This window comes from Nicrophorus vespilloides, unplaced genomic scaffold (assembly GCF_001412225.1).
Source record: "Nicrophorus vespilloides isolate i.1.1-1 unplaced genomic scaffold, Nicve_v1.0, whole genome shotgun sequence".
Lineage (NCBI taxonomy): Eukaryota > Metazoa > Arthropoda > Insecta > Coleoptera > Silphidae > Nicrophorus > Nicrophorus vespilloides.
Window position 1 is genome coordinate 99546 of NW_017095787.1, and position 22772 is coordinate 122317.

A 22772-nucleotide genomic window follows, 5' to 3' on the forward strand; every position below is an offset into this window, starting at 1 on the left:
TAAAAGGACGCCATTAGAATCGAATCCGGGAGAGATAACGCAGACTTGTCGGTACATTAAATTGAACATTCTCTAGAGTCGGTCAGTTGTGCGGTGCGCGTGTCGACCCGACCCGGACCCGACGACCGTTCCGTCTGACCCGCTGCGGGGCCGGGTCGGACCCGACGTAACGTACTGTTGTATAAATTTGTATCACAGTTGTGTTTTTAGATTGGCGCTGATTAAATTGTAGTTAAAACGCGTCCCACTCAATCACGGCGACAACACATGGCAAAAGAAAACAAGAAAAAATAAACGAGAAACGAAGAAGAAAAGAAATCCGAGATGGATCAACGACCCTCGCTCTTAATTAATTGATTTCAACTGCAGTTTAAAATACCCAAAATTACACAATTTCAAAATCTACCTTAATAACTAATGACAAGTGTGTACGCAACTTTACTTTTAGAGAAAATATTGAAGCATGCTTAATTCACAAAACAAAAAGAATAGCATTGAGAGATTTAAGATTTTTTTGTGCAAAATATACAAGGATTAAAGAAACGGGGACAATGGAAGGAAATCCCCTTTATTTTCTTTAAATTCAAATTAATTGATTTGCGAACAATGGAAAAGGCGAAGCAAAGCAAAACGAGTCGTTAGGATGGAGAGGGTTTATATGTGTCTGTAAAATATAATAAAGAGAATCTCCCCCAACTGTTTATATCTTCGTTTCTACTTTTTTTTAATTATATCGCGGTTTTGATTAAAAAATCGCTTGGGCTGAAAGGAAGATGAAAGGAAGAGGGAAAAAAACGAGAGAAGTAAATTGCCTATTTAATTGAGGTGGCGCAGCGAGGCGGAACGCTGCGAGGGGTTTCTTAAAATTTACTTTTTCGCTTCGCGAGTTATAATAAGGGGTGGAAGAGAGAGATATAAGCAGGCAGAAGAAGGAGCAGCAGCAGAAACGCCACCCCGCCACCCCAGACGTGAGTGAGATATGGATTTTGCTTCCGACGCGCAGTTTTTCTGAATTATAAAATATCTCCACCCCGCACCAACCCGAGGGGCTGCATTTATTGAAAATTTAGATATTTCTTTTGTTGCCTCGACGATGCAGGAAAATATATCTATATATATATATAGAGAGAGAAAGAGATAGAAAGAAAGAAGGAGAGTTTTTCCACCCCTGTCAGCAGTGATATTGACAAATCCATTCCGAAGCCACCCCCGATTTCGCACAACAGAGGAGAAAAAAAATAAAAACCGAGAGAAATAAAATACGAAACGTCAATTAAAACGAGGGGAAGAAAAAAAATAGATGAAGAGAATAATGGAAACATGCAGCAAACTGGATTAGCTTGCGCAACGCGGATTGCGAAACCCCGGTTGCGGTGATGTCACATACACATCCATTGTCCTTAATTGGATCAGAGTAATTACGCGTCACACGAGACGACGCTAATTGCGTCCATTGAATTACGCGGCTCAAATCCGCTAATTTGCGGCTATTTTCGTCGAGCCGAAGAAAGAATAAAGTAACGCACAGACCAACGCTAGTAAATACCGCAACCGTTGAGGTTTGAAGTTTCAGGTTGGTCTGTGGGATTCTGCAAGAAGCAGAAGACGACGAAGAAAAAGAGCGAAGAGACCACGATGGAATATTAAATTTAAAATCAGTTTTATGATAAAACGTGGTGGAGCAACACGGCGCGTTTTAAAAATTTAATCGCCGATAAAAATCAATACTTTATTTATGTATTTTGACCGAAGCTCGTAATAAATTCCGTAATAAACTTACGAGAGGGCTCGGTAATTTTTACCTTCTTTTTATTTTTACTTTCTTCCAGCTCCGACCACAAAGTGTGCGAGTGTTTGCACCGGGGTTACCAATTCTGCGACAATGTAGGTGAAAGAGTGAGAGAAAGAGAGGACTCTTCCAATTGTATGCCTACGCAACGCGAGAAGAAGTGGCAAGAACGCCAATAACAATAAAGACAATACACGGGGGGGAAATGAGGCTCTTACAAAAGCGTTAAGGATGGTGGAATCTCCGAAATGACACTTACGTGCTAGGATAGATGAGATGGATGGATGGGCAGAAGGGAGAGAAGAGTCTCTAATTAATAGCCAAAAACAGGAAGACGGCCGCGGCCGCCGGACATGACGTCAGGGCTAATTGCAGTGTGAACCACTCTCTCGTTAAATGGGTGTAATTAGTAACTTAATAGGGATACCAGTAGTTAAAATAATTACGGTTTTACACGGGCAATTGTTTGTGAAGGCGTTATAATCCGTGGATGGATGATAAATAAGTGCGGGGGCCGCGAGCGACGCGGATCCGATTCATTAGCACGAAACAACCCTTTCGGGAAGGAAGCAACAAGTTGTTCAGACGAGGGTGGCGAGGATGCGGCGAGAGATGCTAATTTCAGCAATTAGCCCTTTCGTCGTAGTCGGCCGCCCCCGCCAACAGAATCCCTAATTAGAAAACCGCCCTCAACGACCGATTACAAGTGGCGAATTAAACATCCCCCAGGGACCGGGAAAACCCCGGATTACTTAACAGCTTTTCCTGAGAATTAACACAGCAATTACCATTAAACTCACGCTTTTTAAGTACTTGACAAGTATAACTTTTTTAAAATGACAAATCGCAATACTTCCTAAGTCGTCATGATAATTATTTTTTAATTATCTTAACGAAAATGTTCGAAGTTAACAAAGGAAATGAATTAACGTGCAAAAACAACAAATTAAAGACAAATCAAGTACTTCTTTTTCTAATTGTACAAACAACAAGTATGTATGAGTTACTTGCCAAGTATTTTCAATCAGCATGCAAAACCAACAAGCAGCAAGATCATGCACAAGAGGAGAGCTCGGCAATCGATAACGAAAAAAAGTAAATTTAAAGCCGCGGGTGAATTTTTTTTTCCCCCGACTTTTTTTTTTTTTGGTGTATGTGTGCGCGCTTTAAAGAGGGGTGGCCCACCCCCGTCACTAGCGTGACTCACAATTTTTTTTTTCATCATCGTCTCCCTTATTAGGGGGATGTCTGCACATAAAAAATGCAGAACGCACCCCACACACGTCCACCAGACTACGAGTAAAAAAAAAAACGCCACCCCACGGATCTTCCGAACGCAATTTAATCGAGGGGTAAGGGGGAAAATAAAAAAAAATAAATAAAATCATATGTATGCATGTAAGTTTGTGATAACGGAGTAATCCGAGCGGAGATCTAATTTATAATTACATTTCTTCTACAAAAAATAAATAATATTTATAAATAAAAGTATAAAATATATGTATATAAAGTGATATTTTTTATGTTTTGGGGGGAGGAGGAGACACGCACACGTGATGCTTAGTTTTCTTTTTCTATCTGACCCTGATTTCGCCCATTCACATAATATAATTATTTTTTTTTACACGTTTACAAAAAAAAAAGATTATTTTAAAGTACTGACCTTTGAAATAGAGGCCAGTATTGGTCCATAGTCGCATTGTGATGAATTGTATTCTGAAAATATTGAAAAAGAAAAAATAATAATCAATTTTTACATAAAGAAGAAAAAAAAATAGTAATAATAAACGTGGAGGAAATAAACATTTAACAATCATCATCATCATCATCGTCATCAAAATCGAAGAAGAAAATTGTAATTTTAATAATAACAACAATTCGTCTAGAAAAAGGAAACGGAGAATACACACTAAATTTATTTATTTTTCGATTACTTGTTACTATTAATCATTACGTAATTTTCTGCAATCGCTAATTATCAATAACAATAATAATGTCGACAAAAAAAAATTATAATAGGACTAATAATAATTTGGATTCGTATGTACAGAAGCGCTAATCAGGGCCATATATATATGTATGTATATAATCATCGTTACGTGATTTTGTCGCAATTTAATTAAAATAATACCGATGGATGAAGAGCAGCAACGGCGAGGAAACAACAGAACAACAACAATGAATGAACGAGGGAGAGAGAGAGAAGAGAAAGAAAAAAAAAACGTAATTTGTATAGGTTAGTTAGGTATACGTTGATTGGTTTTTCACGGCGCAGTGATTATGTAAGATGGCATGACGAGGCAGACTAGAGCGTGATGTATATACCCCCCCAAACACACAATGTGCTTTCCTTCTCTCTCCTTCTGTTTTCCTCGATCTTCCTTTTCTTTTTATCGTTGTTTTTATTCTTATTATTATTCGGGGGAGGCCCACCACCAGTATTTAGAGTTACTCAATCAAAACGGAACGATTACAGTTTTTTCTTTTTTCTTTATTTTTTTCGGGTGGGCCTGTACCACCCCGTACGAAGCATTTTATATTTAAATATTGCATGATTAGCTAATATTAAATAAACGTAACGTACTCTCTTAGAGGTTCCGTTATAATTTATATAAGTTTTTTTTTATTTATATATATATATTTAGGTCCCCACTGTCTAGTCAACATCACACGCCATATTCCCCCGAAAAAGTATTTGTTTAGGTTCGCCTCTTCCATGCATACATTTCGCTTGTTGTTTTATTTTATTTTTCAGTAAGGGCGGAAAAGGACAATTTCCTGGTATTACCTTAACTCAGCATTTAAAGAAAACTAAAGATTACTTGCTTTTTTTTTGTTTGTTACATTTGTTTGTACTTGAAATTAATTTGCTATTGTTTCGTACGTTAATTTTTAGGAAAATGAATGATAGAGAAGTCAACGTTCTTATCGTAGGCGATTCCAAAGCAATAGTAATAATAATGATATCCTCGACTTAGTTAAGGGAAACGCACCGTTCGGAATGACCGAACTTAACCAATAATTTAAGTCCATAAAAACTGGTATCATTGTTCTGCGGCAATAAATTTTAACTTTCCACATTAAATCCTTTTCAATTCCGAGGCTCTCTCTCTCTTTCTCTCAACTCTCCTCATTCTTCTACTTCTTCTTTTTATTATTATTATTATTATATTCTCCTCTCCTTTATTTAGGGATTCCTTTTCACGTTGCATTATTTCCAGAGCCGTCGCGGCCGGAGATTTAAGATGCAAAGCAGAACGGACCCGTGCATTTCTTTATATTCAAATCAGAGAGAGAGAAGAGGATGCAAGCAAAGATGAAAGAAACAAACCAAAAAAAAAATAATGAAAGAAAACACATTGCGCCAAAACCATGCAGAACTATTCATGCAAACACAAACAGGAAAAGAAAAACGAACCGGAGAGACGACAACAAAATAAATTACGAAATAATCGATGTCTTCTTTGATGCGGGGTTTGTTGTTGGGTGAGCGAAGGTGGAGGAGGAGGAAGAAACACGTGCACTTTTCCAGGTGACAAAAACGTAAAAGGAAACATCGGGTTTTCGGGGAAAGAGTTTGTTGTGTGGTCGAAGAACGTGAATGGGATTGCTCAGGTACGAATGTGCGGATTATCTTTTGTGGGACACCACGACTGCATCAGGTAGATGATGGTAACAAGGAAAACTCATCTTTCGAGCAAAAAGAAACGCGTGATTTGGCAAAGCGATTCATGTGTTATTATATATATTTTTGGGGAAATTGTCGTTCCGAGGACAGCTGTTCAATTATCACGAATCAATAGTAGTTACAAAACGCGACCCCTGGAAATGAATCGGTGATTTCGGGGTCGCCTTTTGTCACGAAGTGTTTGCTGCGAGATTCCCCATTAGCATTAGGGAAAATCCTTTGTTGCGATAGAGGGAGAAATTACGTGTGTACAGAAGAGCATTTTTCATGCAAAAATCCCCTTTTTTTTTTAACTAGGCATTGTTGCATGATTAATGGGTTGCGAGAGGACGGTTTTTACTTATATATTTTTTCGTTTTGGCAATTAAGTCTCTGAATTACCTGAGAGGATTAGGATGCGGGATTACAGAGAGAGGTGCACCTGCGCGTGGAACAATTGTATGTAATTTTAAGATGAAGAAGGGAGAAAGGAATAAAAAAAAGTGGATAGAAAAAGGGACGTATCCGAAATTATGACTTTATTTTACGTTCCAATCGCCGCGGGCTCCCCTCTGGAAAATGCTTGGATACGTGGGAGATGAAGAAGAGGAGATGAGGGAAAGAGGAAAAAAAAAATACAATCTCCCTATGAAGCCAAGCATGTAATGAATTTCAGTTCTCCGCGTTCGGTGCGGGATTTTTGAGTGCGGCACACCAAATAAAAATTGGAGCCGAATATATCTTGTGCTTGCATACAAAAGTTGAATCGAAGATGATGATGATGGTTGGAAAAGATGGAATGGGAGAGCGAGCGCAGCGTTCCCTTGAGGGATTTAATTACACCCTCTCTCTTTCTTTCGTTCTCTTAGTGTGTTTGGTTTTAATTCGGTAGCGAAATTGTTAAGACAGTCTTTCCGCTTTGCTGGGTGATTAAATCATCCGGTTAGTTAACCAGAACTCGCCGCTTCTGCTGCTGCTGCTGCTAACCATGTGCCTTGGGCGACCCGCCCGAACCTTCTTCTTCGATATATTAGAGTTATTGATTGATTAACGCGCGGCTGTTGTGTTTTTTGGAACCCTTTTTACGGCGCACGTGGGGGAGGGAAAAACCAATACATTTGCTCTAACCGGGGGGGTGCATAATACATTAGGCGCAAACCATAAATTGGAACGGGATAAATCATCGGACTCGAATTTAAATTCCAGCCGCTGCTGCCGCTGCTGCCTTTGGGGGTGGTGGATGTATGTGTGTGTATCCCTTGGAGAGAAGGAGGGAAAAAGCGCAGATAGATAGGAGAGCGCGAATTTAAAATATTCCAATTCGAGTCGGACGCAGATAAGTCGGGCTTGTTCACCCCTGGGCCCTTTATTCCTTCCACCCCGTCTGCGATCCGCTCTCCCCGTTTAAGTATCGCCCATTTCTTTAAATCGCTTAAATTGTCTCTAAAATAAATCGAATTGACGCTCTATGCGTTTGTCTTGCAAATGGTGGATTGTCAATGGCACGGAGGGACGTTTTATAAACGGCGGCAGTTCGCGCGCTCCGATCAATACCACGTTTAAAAAGGAAGGAAGACGAAGATGAGAGAAGAAGTATAATAATTCCCCGAGAAGAAAGGCTCGTCCCCCTCATAGTAATAAAGTTCGCCGCAGACCTGAAGAATGTCAAATATCTTAGGCATCGACCATCAGGCATAGCTAAACAGAGTTATGAGTTGTTATACCGCCATTCGATCATACCGACGGTCGTTGTCGCGTGTCTAACGATACCATTTAGCGATTTCTGCACTTTACGACGTGTCCTCAGCAATGCAGGAAGAAGAATAAGGTTCGTAACCATCGTCCTGCGTTCATCATTAGTTCTCGGACCCGGGAAGCGCGCAAATCAATTCTCTGCGGAGGCGTGTTGCATGTGTTAAATACATAATCAAGGGAGAGAAAAAGGGGTTTATTACAGCCGCCTCCGAAGCGTCGGGGTTGGCTTGTATCGCGCAAGTCTTAACGGACGCCGCCCCCAATGTACACCTAAAACCTCCGCCAATTAGCTCGACACAGAGACAACTAATAGAGATTGGATCCGGATTCGTCCTCGCCGAGGATAACTTTATTCCAAGAAAACTCCCACGAACCCGGGGAGGAGCAGTAATTACTTCTCTCCGTCTCCTTCTCCTCCAACCATTCTTCGATCCCTCTGTCTCTATCACACCCACGCAAACAGAGGACCTACCCCCGGGCTACTTTATTTCTCCCGACTACCGCAGGACCTCACATAGAAATTGTTTATTTACACCGCCGGATGAATTCTCTCCCAACAAGACATTGCGACCGACGTCACGTCCAGATGCAGAAAAAGAAATAAATACTTGATAATACCCCGAACTGTAATCGTGAGCAGGAGGAGAATAGGACAAACGCGATTACACCCAAGAGACCCAATCTATATTTGAAAATTTACCACCCAGCTCACCACAACAAGCAAATGTTGTTGAAAGTGTGTGAGAGAGAGAAAGATGAAGAGAGATTGAGAGAACAGGTCTTGGGCCCTGGGCATGTTTAATTTAATTAATTTTTCAACTTATGATCGATGACTCGCCGAATTTTTTCTGATGAGTCACAGCAGCGCAACCGAGAAAGAAATAATTATTCCCGTCACTTCTTCAACGACGAGTAGTAAAAATAAGACGAACAAACAAAAAAAAAAAAAACGAGAGTATAATCAGAGAAAATAAGGCAAATGAACGATGCAAGATGAAGAGCAACAAAGAACGAACTGCTACTGTTCGAAATCTGATCTTCGTCGTTCGTGAGGATGAAGCTTCGCAAAAAAAGACGGTAAATTGAGCCCAGAGCCGCGTATATATTCTGGGTGTTGCCAGTAACTTGATCGAGTGATTGAATGGAGTACAAACAGATTAATTAGTTGCTTTATTTTCTCTCTTTTCTTCTTTAAGCAGGTAAATAATATTTCTTTTCTTTTCTTTTGCGTGCGTCTTTTAAATCTTTCGAATAGGTTTCGGTTCTCGCTGTTTAATAATGAAACGCGAAACGCACGGTCTACAACAATACTTAAAATGAGATAATTTACGATGGTCGAGGTGAGAGATGGACACGGTGTGTGCGTGGAAGAGAAGGACGCCGATGTATGAATTAAACTCAAACAAGGTTATAAATTATAGTGTACTTATTTACGAACTATTCCGCGCCGAGGCGGACGGACCCAGCCAGACACAAGAGTAAAGCCGAGGTGTCGGTTGCGGCGTTTTAATGACCCACCCGGTGTGTAATTTGACTGCGCCAGAGAGCCCAAAGCGAGGTGGCATGGGATGGTGGGTCGGTCGTGCGGTCACAAGACCCGGCTGACCCATTGTTGCATATTTACTTCGGTCTGGGCTCTTTCTGTACATATATATAATATATAAATGAGATGAGATGATTCTATGATGATGAATGAATGAAGGAATAAAAAACATCCAACCCATCGATGGATGGATTGGAGGAGAGAGAGGAGGAGGCGACGGCAGCAGCAGCAGCAGCAGAAGAAGTGTTGTTGTAGTAGTAACAGCAGCAACAGCAACAACGAGGAGTAAACGAAGAAAAGAGACGTGATGATTCTGGGCGGGTTCGCGGGATTCATTCTACTTTCGCAATAAGACAAACAAGTAGTTGGTTTCTATAGCTACCGGAATACGCTCCGACGCCATTGGATGGGAGAGTACTCTATACAGCACACTACATGAGCCTGGCTCCGTGCGCGATTACGAAACTACTTTTTATTGAATTTGTTCTTAATGCGACCGGCGTGTACCGACGAGTTCGAGGAGGTGACCAGAGTTAAAGAAACAGAGAAAGGAACAGTAGACCTCTCTCTTCAATGGTTACGATTTATTTACACAGCGGACACACCACGATTTACCATGCCTCTTGCTCAGCCCTGCTGTTTGTTTGGGGTGAGGTGTGACAGAGAGAGAGAGTGAGTGAAGATAGGGCCAGGTGTGCGAATAGGAATCGGAACCGAAAGGGACACATCTTTGGCACTACCTGAGATCACTTATCATTAGGCTACGAGCGAAAAGGGAGCAGCAAATAAAAACAGCTGCTATTTAGCCGGGGTCGAAGAATAACAAAACTTTTGTTTGCGCCGCAAAGAGAAGCAACGAAGAAATAAAAGATTGCGTCCCCCGTTTTATCTTTTTTTTCTTCTTCTTCTGTTATTGTTGAGCCGTTTCTGTTGCGTTTGTTTAGAAGAACTGGTCCGTCACTGTATCGTGGCGAGACAAGGTCGGACCCGTTCCGGACAATTAGCAGCTCGCGTTCCATCACCGAAACCGACCATCACCATCTGGCAAGAGAAGAGAGACCGAACGACGACATCGTTGTCGTTATTCTGATTAAAAGCAATCAAAGCGCGCGAGATTTGCTCCTGCAGTTTTATTTTTTATGTTAGGAATGAGCATATGTGCGTGGGGCGTCGCAGACAAAGAAAGCATCGATGGGGTATCGACACACATCCATCGGATCAGTTTCTTCTCCTCTTTTTTTTTTTAATATGCCATAAATCTGGGTGACGCATAAAAAAAGGACACATGCGACGACGAATGCTGGGTATTATTAGATATGGATAAAACCTATTGTATCCGAAGCAAATTTATGGCCTAAACGTGACGCGACCCATCGGAAGGAAAGGGCGGTTGCGCGCTCCCCCAGAAGTGGCGGAATATAAGTAGCAGCAAAAGAAACGGGGGCATGAGCAGCCGGCAACGCTAAAATCATTATTAATTGAATATGATATCAAAAATGAGAAATGTGTTCATTTACGGAGAAATAAAGTTTTATCTTTTCCATACAATATTCCATCAAGCACGGCGGCGGGCGTATTCTATCCGGGGCGCCGCGACGTGCACCATATATTATTGACGACGGCGCGTACGACGTCCGCCGCCTCCTCCACCTCCACCGCCTCCTTCCCCTGGCCCAACCAAACCAAGCCAGGCCAGGCACAGCCAGAGCCGCATTACGAATTCATATGAGAAACACAAGGGGGACTTGAAATATTAATCTATATTTCTCATTTTTCCGTAGAAAACAATTCATACACCCAGCATGGAACAGAGAGAGAGAAAGAGAGAGAGAGATAATAAAAACCGCCCTCTGTGGGGATGGCGGTGGTGGTTCCGCTCAAACCCCACAAACACGCGCGCGCTCTACCATTACCCAATGTTACGAAATACGAACGCGGATTAAGGAAGAAACAAAAACAAGACATACTTAAATTGCAAATTGGAAAAGGGGATGAGACGATAGTAATATTAAAAGTTGGACTCACCGTTGGCACCGAACATTGGATGGTGGATGAACTGGTTCTGGGAGCCGCCGTACGATCCCGTGTTTCCGAGGGCGTAGAGCTGCTGAAAGAGGGCCTCCTGGTTCTCGTCCGGTTCGCTCTTGACCGCCGCAGCCATCTGCATACCGGCCATCTGAAGTAGCTGCAGATGCGTGTTGTTGTTCATGCTCTGCTGTTGAAGCTGCTGCTGTTGCTGATGCTGCTGCTGTTGTTGTTGTTGTTGAGGATTTGTCGTAGAATCCGCGGAAACGGTCCCAGAAGCGCCAGGAATAGGAGGCACCGTGAATTCTCCATCGTTGACGCCGTCTTTGCTCATGTTCTCCAAATGCGTTCGCACGTTCGTGATATGGCCCTTCGTGAAAATGTGATCCTGAATCGAGTACTTGTGAGAGTACTTGAAGCCACAGTATTTACAGTCGTCCGGAAGAGGTGGCGAAGTTTCAGTTTCTGGTCCACCGAGCACCTTTTGAAGAGCTATTTTACCCTTCTTTTCCTTTGCTCGCGCGTTCTGAAACCACACTTGCACCACCCTCTTTGGAAGGCCGATTTCCCTGCCGAGCATCTCACATTCAGCCATCGTAGGCGTCTTATAATCGTTGAATAGCGACTTCATGATTTTCACTTGAACGGCGGACATCTGCGTCCGAAATCGCTTATTGGAGGACGAGTTTGGAGTTAACGAAAGTCTTTGAGGATTGTTGCTCTGCGTGCTGCTCGCCGGAGACGTCGGATTGCTTTCGTCGTCCAGGTAGTCAGCAGTTTCTGACATCGAGTCGCTTCTTTCGTCGCACAATGACCTTTCGCTGAGGTCCGTCAACGGACCTGGATCACACAGGTTCCTCTCATGATCCATATTCACTTTCATCGGTCTCGATAAGTCCACCGGTTTAGACAAGTCTAAAGGGATACCTTCTTCGTCTTTACCTTTGATTTCACTTTTGTCTCCGTTCGAGGCATGCGCTTGCAGCTCGCTGATGTACCTCTTCATGCTCTCCTCGTAATATTTTTTTATGGAGTTCTCCATATCTGGATGGAGGCTTGGAAATAGTGGTGGCATCATGTTTTGACCTGGATTGAATTTGTTGTCGCCGCCCGAACTGAGGCTCGGCGATGACTCCAGGCTCACTTCTTCATCTGGCAGAGCGTCGATATTGATTTCACCGCGGGCGCACTGATCTGCATGCTTCGTTGTTAAATGCGATTCCAACGCCGATTTTACTTTGAACAATGCCGGACAGAAGGGACACCGTTTATTGATGACCTGTGCATGAGCTCTAAACTGTCCTTTGCGTTCACGGGCACGCGTATTCTGGAACCACACTTGCACTACTCTCTTCTTTAATCCCACTTCTCTCGCGATGTTCTCGAGCATCTTCCGCGACGGATTGCTCTCGATTTGGTACTTCTGGTACAAGTAATCCAATTGCTCTGGCAGTATTGTCGTCCTCAATCTCTTATCCTTGGGTTGATCGGAAACGTCGCTTTCGCCGTCGTATTCTTCCAGTTTCCTCTTCACAGTTACGTTGTTCAACATATTCATCAGAGGGTGTTGGATGGGCGATGACGACTTATTGTTTACCATGTCCGGTACACCCAAGTTCGCGTTCAATTGCTGCAGCTGAGCGTGCTGCTGTAGTATTCCAAATGGAGAGTCTGGAGGATATGTGGGGAACAGATTCGGGTTCATGATGTGGACCAATTGATGTTCGCGCCATAAATCGAAACGCGGAAAGATGGAATTGCATTTGTCGCACTGGAAAGTTCCGTCTTTGGATTCAGGCTGCGCGTTGTTCGGCGGCGAAGACGGTTGATAGCTTTGGTTGGTCGGCGTCGGCGTTGTAGATAAATTTGGTTGTTGCAAATGATGTTGTACTTGTTGTTGCTGCTGCTGCTGCTGCTGTTGTTGCTGTTGCGGTGGTTGTTGTTGTTGTTGGTGGTGGTTCGGGCTCGGAGAAGTGGTCTGCAATTGCGGGCTTTGCGGTACCGGCGGTTGCTGCACGTTTTGTTCAATCGTCGTGCTCGAGTTCGAATCCTCGGAGCTGAGAACCGCCGCTATTTGAGCTGCTGCTGCTTGCGCTTGGGCAGACCTCTTAGCATCCTCCTCTTTGAAACAGTGTGTCTTCTGGTGGCGGATCAGCTCGTAGTATCTCTGGAAAACTAATAGACATTTCTTGCATTGATAATTTAGCCCTGGCGTTCTTTGAAAACGGTTTGCACCACCTTCTTCCGGTATCCCAGGGGATGGCTCCGCGGCCGGTTGGTTCTCATATACTTTTCTCGCCTTTTGCCTGGCATTTTGGAACCACACCACGATCACTCTCGGACTGAGACTCAACAACTTCGAAAGGTATTCGAGATCGTCGTCTTTTGGGTAAGCATTGTTTTCGAAAAATTCTTGCAAGACTTTGATTTGGTAGTCGGTGAAGCGCGTACGATTCGCGCGTTTTCCTGTACTTCCGGTCGAACTGTTGCTGTTTGAATTCATTCCGAAATCGCGATTCGGACTGAGACATCGGTTTGGTGTTAATGGAAGCATATTTTGCAGGCTGTTCGGTGTCGGGAAGGATTGTTGGTTCAATTTCGGTGGCGGCAGCATCGGACTACTCAGAGGATGGTTTGATGTAGGAGTCATACTGATCGATGTAGGACTGTTGGTGGTTATTATGCTGTCGCCCAGCTGAGAGGCGATGATCGATGTCAGGGTCAGGTTGTTCGATGTTGATGGCATATTGTTGACCTGCTGATTGTCGGTGCTGCTCATCGAAGACGCCGGACTCTGGGGCGGCTGCAGATGTGGAGCAAGATTGAATATGTTTGGTTTCTCGTCCGTCGGATCCTGGTGCATTTTTTCATCAACGTGATGGTACTTGCTGACCGTCTCATCGACTGGTTCCTCCTTCATCTCGGTTTTAATTTCGGAGCTTTGAAACGCCGGAGGCGGCGGCGTCGTCTCTTTCGCTTTGTTCTCTTCGGTGCTGCTGCCCGAGTTGTTCAGAGGCATCACCTTCGCCTCGCCGGTCTTCTCGTACTCCTCCAGGTTGAGAGTCGTCGATGGTGGATTATTGAAATTGTAAGGACTGTCCTTGTTCCTCTGCCTCTCCTTGAAAAGCGTATTCCTGAACCAGTGCTTTATGACTTTGGGCGGCAGACCGCTCTGGGCAGCCATGTCGTGGATTTGTTCTTCGGATGGTGAATTATTGATGTCGAAGTGCGCGCGTAGGATTTTCAACTGGTCGTCGGTGATCCGAGTTCGGGCACGTTTCTGATTGGCTGCTGCATTTACGGCCTATGCGAAAACAAACACACACAATGTATGGACATGACAACCATTCAACTTTACTACATAACTTAAGACGAGATTTATACGTTCTCAATATTGAGACCGTGGATGTGCACCGCGCCAATAAAGAATAACAAATTGGCAATAAATCAATTACGATAATTATCACAATACAAGGTTACATCGCACAAATGGCAATTAAAATAATCAACGAGTCGGATCGGGGAACCGCGGCATTATCGCAATTGTCAGATGGATTGGAATGCATAATTACCACCACCAGCGCGCGGCGCGTTTAATTCCGTAATGCCGAGCACACCAAACCAACTCCAACTATTACTACTATCCAACATCATTGTTAATTCTATTATTATTATCATCATCAACATCGTAATCACATCATGATACTAATATAGAAATATCAAATAGAAATTCAACAGCGCGCTCGAATTGCGTAACCCGAAATATAATGCATTATGTTTCGATTGCAGATCTCTATGGTTACTACTACGGCGCTAATTAAATTCGAACTATGGAAATATGGAAATACACTGAGCTGTCAATATTATTATTAATATAATATTGGATATGTGATATTTGTTGCATTACATGTGAACCATATTCAAATATAATTTATTTAATTTATTGAACCGATCGAGAGGCGTGTCCAGTCGGACGCATTAACGTCGGTTAGTTCAAACAAACGCGCGCGTTTCGGAAATCAATTACATTGTCCAAATTACAAAGTACAATGAGCCTGGGACACGACAAAAACGTGTAGAAAAAGGATTTTCCCTTCGATTCAAATGTGAACGGTCTTTCAGTTTTCCGGAGAAAAAAAAATAATAAAAATAAAGGAAGAAAATAGTTTTCATTCCCCTCCTCATTCGGGGTGCACCATTGTCTCTTCGCTCCTTTTATTTTCGGTTCGATATATGTATACATTATATTATGCATTATGTGCATGTGCAGGTAGAAGTTTTATTGAAAAGAAAAATATCCGTGATCTCAAACAATGGTCAGATTAAAAATTTCTACCTACACCCGTGCAAACTTGTATTGTTATTTTTATGTGTATTCTTCGTGCGAGGAAAATAAGTTTCGTTGTAGTTAACCGAGTTTGAGAATGAACAACGATGATAATGAATGATACGAAGTGACAGGACATATGAGAGAGTAATATATATATAGAGATAGAGAGAAAAGTGGAACTTACCGCTTGTTGCTGCTGCATCATCGCCTGCTGTTTCGCCATCATGGACTGCTGGTCCTGGGGCGCGAACTGTTGCATTGGATCGTACGGTGGAGGCGGCATCATCATCGGCACGAGCGGAGGTTGAAGATTCATCGCGGCAAGGGCGTTCAGTCCCAGCGGCAGACCCATGCCCATCATTTGCATCATAGGATTAAAGTTCATCTGTTGCAATTGCATAACGTTGAGGGCGGCTTGCATCTCGGACATTTGCTGTGCGAGAGCCATGGGGTTCTGTGCCATTGTCTGTGCAATCATCGCTTGTATATTGGCCGGCAGCGAGTCTGTGCTGGAGGCAGGCGTCGAAGACGACGTCGGTGTCGATGGCGCCGTGGAGGTCGCCTCTGGTGGCGTTTGCAAATTCAGTTTTACATGTAGAGACTCTTTGGACTCGTCTTCTTTTTCCGGCGTCGAGTCGTTGATCATCGTGGTGGTTGTGGTAGCTCCCGGTGTCGTCACTCTGGGATTGCTGTTTAATGTTGACGAGGATGTCGCCGCAGTCACCACCACCGATTTCTTTTCGTATTCATTCTTGAACTGTTGAGCATATTTTTCTAAGAATTCTAGCGGCACTAAATCTTTATGGACTTCTTCACAGTGAGACTTTAACACCCACACACTAGAGAACTCTTTACTGCAATGTTGGCACGTGGATCTACTTACTTCAGGTAAGTTGTTTTCAATATCCTCCTCGGCCCTGGAAGCTTCGGACTCCTCGGTCGCAGTTGCTGGTGGGGTCGTCCTCTGCTTCTCTTCGGCCTCTCGTTCGCGTTGCCGTTGTCTTCGCTGGTGACTCTCATTATATTGCATCACCAAGTCGAAACCGAAACTCTCGAGCAAGTGTTTGTACATATGCGAACTTGTTTTCTTTGGTAAATTCAATCTGCTTATTATGTCTTGTTCACCGGGCGGCGGACTCTTCGCCTGGCCCGGCTCTTGTGCCTGGTATATGGCCATCGGAGCGGCAAACATGCAATACAACTGTTGATGTGCACTCAACTGATCTTGTGAACTAAATAATGCGCCGCACTTTGGGCAACTAATCATCCCTTGACTACCTGTACTACCTGTAGGGTTGGGTGACCGCGGGGTGGGGGACGTCTTATCCCCACTGCCGCTGCCGGGCGTCGGACTCGACTGCTTCGGAGACTGCATGGCTGCTGCCTCCGGTTGCTCGATTAGCGGTTTCGAAAGATCTATCTGACCGGCCATCGCCAAATCTTGCAGTTTACTGGCCCTCGTCTGATGCAGCACGCTCCTCATATGGATATCCAATGTGCTGCCCTGAGTGTACGCAACCTTGCAAATATTACATCTGTACCGTTTCTTGTCATCCTCTTCCGAAGAAGTACTTTTCGGCGTCAACGACATATTGTGTTGCTGCTGTTGTTGCTGCTGCTGCTGCTGTCCACCTCCCATCACCGTCGGCGATACAGGCGGATTGTTGTTGTTGTTCTGCTGCTGCTCTTGCATCGCTCTCTTCAGCTTATGCAGATGGCTCACGGAATTGTAGTGCACGAGCAGTATGTTCTTTTGCGTAAAACTCTCTTTGCACACATCGCACTTATACGGTCGATTCGGGTCTAGGTATTTCTCCATGGGGTAGCTCAGTTTCTCACCTTTCCTATGCAAAAGGGTTTTGTTGTGGGCAGTTAAATAGCTTTGCCTGGTAAATGCTACTTTGCACCGGTGGCATTTGTACTTTCTGTTTGGATCATTGTAACTGTCTTCCGCTATTGCCTGGCTGTTCAGGTAGTCTTCCAGGAACTGCTGATCTTTGTACATTATGCTGTCATCTGAATTCTCGCCGTCATTGGCGTTGCTATCGTCGTGACTGGCGTTCATCTCTTTGCTCTCCTCGCAATCCATAGACTCGATATCATCGTTGCGGAGCGACTCTTTCTTCAGGATATCGTTCGTCGAACTATCCAGAACCTGGCCTTGAAGACCTGCAAGCAGCAGTGGATTATTCATCAGACTATGCTTATAAGCATTCAGTTCATCATCGGTTAATTCGGAGTGGACACTCTCGACGTGTTTGTGCAACGCTACAAGGGAACGGAAGCTGCGACCGCAGAGTACGCATTTCGTTGCATCCCTGATCAAATGGTATTGAGAGTGAAGCTGCAGCTTCTCCAGCGTCTTGAAAGCTAACGAGCATTGATTGCATCTGTATTTGTACACGTGCTTCTCCGATACGGACATCTGCGAGATCGAGTTCTTAGCATGAACCTCTTTGAAATGCATCTGAAGCGTATGCGCGGTAGGAAAAAACTGATTGCATCCTTTCTTCCAGCACACGTAACCCGGACCGCTCGGCGTCTGCTTGATCTCCAGGTGACCGGTCTCGTTTTGGTGAATGCAGAGTTCGTCGATGTTCTTGAAATTCTTCAGACACGTGCTGCAACGTTCGAATTCGAAGTCGACGGTGTCGTCGCTGTGCGGTGACATCAGATTGTCTTGATCGATTTCCATGTTATTGGTGGAGTCGCTCTTGTCCAGTTTCGTCGAGTCCTTTGAGGACACGGAATTAGGCGATACCAGCTGATTAGGTGGCGTTTGCATCTGCTGACTGTTGTTCGGGTTGTTCGGCGTCGGCGTTCTAGAGGATTGGTTAAGCCAGTGGCTTTGGTCGACGAGCATGAGGAGCCGTTGAAGGCCCTCACTGTTCACCGAGTGTATTTGCATGACATGCCGCTCCAGATTAGTCCTGTCTTTGAACGCATCCTGACATAAAGGACATTGAAAGCTCGTTTCCGCCGAGGAACTGTTCGTACCGTGCTGGGCCAAGACATGAGCCTGTATTCGCATTTCTGAATCGCTTGTGTACTCGCAATATGGACACACATGCTGAGATCCGGCGTCGCGGTTCGCCTCTTCGGTATCTTCTGCGGGCTCGGATTTGAACTCTTTTTGCGACTCCGAGTGGCTTTGAATTTCAGAGTTCGCGCTGTCTCTTCGCTCTATCAAAGAATTAAATATGTTACACACTTGTTTCTCTCGATTACTTTTTTTTATTGAATTTTTTGTTTGTACGTTTTGGTTGTATATAACTAATGAATTTTTGATATACACAGTTTTTAATTAAAAATCCAAAACTAAAGTTTGCGCTTCTGAGAAATAACAAAATTATTATGCATATTCATAAAAAGAAAACGAAAATAATTATTTGTACAATTAATTTATATTACGTGCAATTAAAATAAATATTAGAAAGCAAGAAATAAAATAGAATGAAATACCCGGAAGATTAGTGTAATAAAATAAATTAGTAAGCAAACAATTATAAAAGACCCACCCCCAAAAATAATATATAGAGGTAAAAACGAGATGTTTTATGACTTTCGAGTATTTTGCATAATAATAAAGTGAACAACAAATGCTTTTCTCCCGTTTACTTCGTGTCTCGTTATTTCGAAGAGAGAATAAGCGGAAAAAAAAATAAGTAAAAAGTGTGTCAAATGTGTATCAATTTCAATAATTTATGTGCGCCCGCTTTATATTTCTTTCGCATCATTCCTTTCTTGTCTTCGCGAAGAAAGCAGAACTAACATTGTTTCACAAATAGCCTGAGGATAGCCCTCCGTGCAATGAGGTGTAGTATCATTGTATCTTGGAAACGTGTAGCGTATATACAGTGCATAGGGCCCCGGTCTCAATCGAGAGCTCCGAAGAGGACAATAACAACAATCATTTACAAGGGGCCATTGTTATCAACAGCCAAGAGCTAAACACTCCTTTAAATGAAAACGCTCCTAATTACATATCCAAATTTTAATAAGAAAAAAATCCCCATATACACATAGATACAGTATGTATATATATATATAAAACATATGGCGAAGCCACGCTATGCCACAGCACCCCGGGATATAAAATTATTATTAAAGCAACACGTCAACTATTGTGAATATAAGATGAAAAAAAATAATATATATATAGCGCAGAGGGGAAAACACCGATACGCCCTGTGTTTATATATTATTACACCTATTGTGTATAGATACAGTTACATGAAAGTTCATTTTAGCATACCTTTAAAACCCCCTCAGAAAAGAATATATCATGAAGAATGAGAAAAGAAAAAAATAACAAGCAAAATCGGGCGTATAATTTCGCAGGCAACTAACTGTCCATTAAAGAATTACCGAAAGCTGGAATTTTTTAATAATCAGTCACGCACGCCAACAATTTCAAAATTGATACACATTTTCAACAACGGGGCGTACGAAAAAGCAAAAAAACAAGTACAAAGCAACAACTGGTATGATGAGAGAGAGAAAATGAAGAAGGGAAATAAGAAAAGGTACGTGGGTGTACAGAAGATTGTTATAATGCACTGCAACAAAAATATCACCGTTGTAAAAACACGAATTTCCGAGAAAAAAAAAGTATCGTTTTCTTATCAACTGTGCTGATTTCTGCACTACGCCCTAAAATTTCAGTTTGCAGTAAGAAGGTTGACCATAAAAAAAAGTTTATTACTGAACCATAATTTTAAATTTTCTAGTAATATTTTGTTTGTGATATTTTTGAAATAATATTTATTTTAATTTTTTTTTAAGATGTAAATAATTTGGAATATAATTAATATGCGGTAATGTTTTCGTGCAGATGTGTTTAGAGGATAGAATGAAGAAAAGAATGGACTTACCAGGCGTCTGCTGATCGATGGGTCCGGGTACAACGTGAAAGACTTCACCGATTTCGGGCGCTGTTTCTTTGCCTTCGGCGCGCCTCTGGAGCTGATGGAGTTGCTCTAGGTGAAGATGTTTCAGAGATCTAACGTGTTGCAGGAGAGGTAGTCGGTTGGTGGCGGAGAAGCTGCACAGAGAGCAGTGGAATACCCTGGGTTGTTCCTGTCGCAGAGATGAGCATCTATCGACGAGGTGCTTTAATAGCGCAACGCCGGCCTCATGACGGCCTCCAGCTGCGTGCAGTTGAAGTTTATGGGCAGAATTCGTGTAGTAATCGCAGGCGTTGCATCTGATCTGAACGCCTCCGGGCGCGGAAGCGTACTTGAGTTTCCATTCGTTGCGCGGACCACCCTCCTTCACGTGGTTCACGTGCTGCAGTCTCTGGAGATGCTTGTCAGTCTTACAGTGCAATTGGAAGTTGGCTTTCAGGTTCGTCTTGTAGGTGCACAATTTACAGACATAGTGGCCGGCGACCACCGCCAGAATTTCCTGCTCTCTCAGTCGGGTTCGGTCCTGCGCCAGATGTCTGCCGAGATCTTCCAGGTTGTCGGTGGAGAAGACGTTGCAAACGCAACAGTGGTAGGTTCTCTCTGGATCAGGATCCGCAGGTTCCGGTGGTGGTTCCATCGTCTCGGGATTGAGTCCCATGTCAGTGTGTGAAGCCATTTCTGCGGGCGCTCCATGTCCTGGTAACTGTCCGCCGGTCATCATCTGGATGAGCAGGGCTTGGTTGTAAGCCATATCAGCTAGAGCCGCTTCAGGCTTATCGCCTAGTCCTGGATACATTCCGTACAGACTTTCCATGTGCTGCTGCGGATGTTGTTGGTGGTGCAGGGCGGATAGCGTCTGCATGTGTTTCACGTTCTGCTGGAGCACCAGCATGTTGTGCGTATGTTTGTCGGAGGTCATGTGTATTCTGAGATTGCGAGCGACGTTCGCCTCGTAATTGCAGACGTCACATCTGAAGGTGGGTTTGGGTTTGTGGCCGCCGCTCGTCACCGGCGAATGGTGAACCGGTGGTGCTTTCGGCGACGCTTGCCGCGACTCGCTGGTCGGGGCTCCGCCGTTCTGCAGCTCTTGCATGTTGTTCAAGTGCTTGTCTGATTGCATATGTATACTGAGGTTTCCTTTGGTTGTGGTCGAGTAGTTGCACACCTCGCAGCGGTACGGTTTGTAGCCGCACGTGTAGGTTTCGCCACGCGCCAGACGCGGATGGGGCTGTCCTGCTATGCAGTAGATGCAGCTCGTCTCCGCCTCCGGGTGTTTCTCTTTCATGTGGATCTCGAGGGTCTCCTGGTACTTGTAGTGCCAATTGCACTTGGGACACTTCAGAGTCTTGCACGAGTTGCGGCTGTGGACGTTGCCGAGTCCTGCAGGACCGAGACGTCCGGACGCCAGGATCATCTCGCAGCGGGCGCACTCTGCGCCAGAGGGTCGACCCTGCAGATGTTCGGGGCAGACGCCGATCGTGGTGCCGGTTAAGAAGGCCGGGGGTTGCGCGAACGGCGGGGACGGCGACTTGCCAGGGGTGGTACGCGAAGAACCGCTCGGCGGCGTCTCCGACGTCGACATAGGATTCGGGTTCATCGAGATGGGTACTGAAGAGTTCATCAGGCTGCTCTCGGAGGTTGGAGGTGATGGACTGCTCAACGGCTCGAGCAGCGATACCATCGGCCTTTTGTCGGCTCCTACGCACTGCAGGATTGCGGAGCAGTCGGCTGCGAGAACCTCGCGTTCCGACTCTTTCAGGGTGACACCGTGCTCTGCTTGCGCGTGGTTCGCGAAGGACCGAGCGAACCCAAAACTGAGTTTACACACGAAGCACATGAGGATGGGCTTGACCGGCACCGAGGCCGGTCGTGGAGGCCTCGCATCCCGAAGCGCGATCACGCGGTAACTGTGCACTGCCGGCAGTTCCGTGGGTCTCGTCGCCTGCCGCAGCAGTCTTGACACGTACACTGCTTGAAGTGGTGGCACCACCTCGGGTACCGCCGTCTGCGTCGTCGTCGTCGACTCGCTCTCACTTTCTGAATCCTCGATTATGTATGCCGACCCGTCCGGATTGTAGACGATCTTCCCGGCGAACTGCTCCACGTCGGAGGTGTCTTGCTGCGACATGGCAGGTGATGGAAGGCGGGTTGGTGCTGGGGGCGGCGAAGCTCCAGGCGCTGCTGGAGGTGGACTGGCCTCTTGTTCTGGGCTCATGGCGGCAGTGGTATCTCGTTGATGCCGCTCGTTGCGGCCGCCGGAATTTAGCTCAGGCGCCGCGGACAGAGTGGGCATCGCGGCGCATCACATGCTCGCACAACGAACGCCCTGCAAACAAACACAAAACAAACAAAAAGATACAAAATTAGTTACATAATACTACAATACATTAAAATTAATATTAAATATTCAACAAAATTGATTTCTCATTGTAAAGCTATCTACAAAAGACAAATTTAATTATGTACATAGAACAACGTATTATACTTTTTGCTTATAGTAATTTCATCATAAATTTATTGATTGTTACACAAACTTGATGTAACTCCTAATATCATCAAAACTTGAAGAGTTCTTCACGCTCCAAAAAACAAATTTACTTTTCCAAATACATCTCATTTGGAGTTCCTCGCATTCCTACGAGCGCAATTATTTAGTTTATCTGGAAGCTCTACTAAAACTTGTTCAAAGTACGAACACAAACAAGCTCACTATTACCGCACGAAACGTATATTATTAAACGCGCATTATTTACATA

The 22772-nt window shown here is 44.2% G+C and overlaps 1 protein-coding gene across 4 annotated transcripts in view; it reads right to left on the reverse strand.

Moving 5' to 3' along the window:
• The window catches only part of LOC108564042 (zinc finger homeobox protein 3), a 35437-nt gene that overhangs the window by 1371 nt on the left and 11294 nt on the right, over positions 1-22772 (reverse strand). The window contains exons 2-5 of one of the 4 annotated variants that reach the window (XM_017922952.1): positions 19984-22342; positions 15993-18292; positions 15294-15866; positions 10780-14083 (exon numbers count right to left, since the gene is read on the reverse strand). In XM_017922952.1, the coding sequence (XP_017778441.1) occupies positions 10780-14083; positions 15294-15866; positions 15993-18292; positions 19984-22309 (8503 nt within the window). In that variant the 5' untranslated portion in view covers positions 22310-22342. Of the gene's footprint in view, positions 1-3452; positions 3506-10779; positions 14084-15293; positions 18293-19983; positions 22343-22772 lie in introns of all 4 variants that reach the window. The other 3 variants (XM_017922944.1, XM_017922962.1, XM_017922936.1) reach the window with 3 other exon arrangements.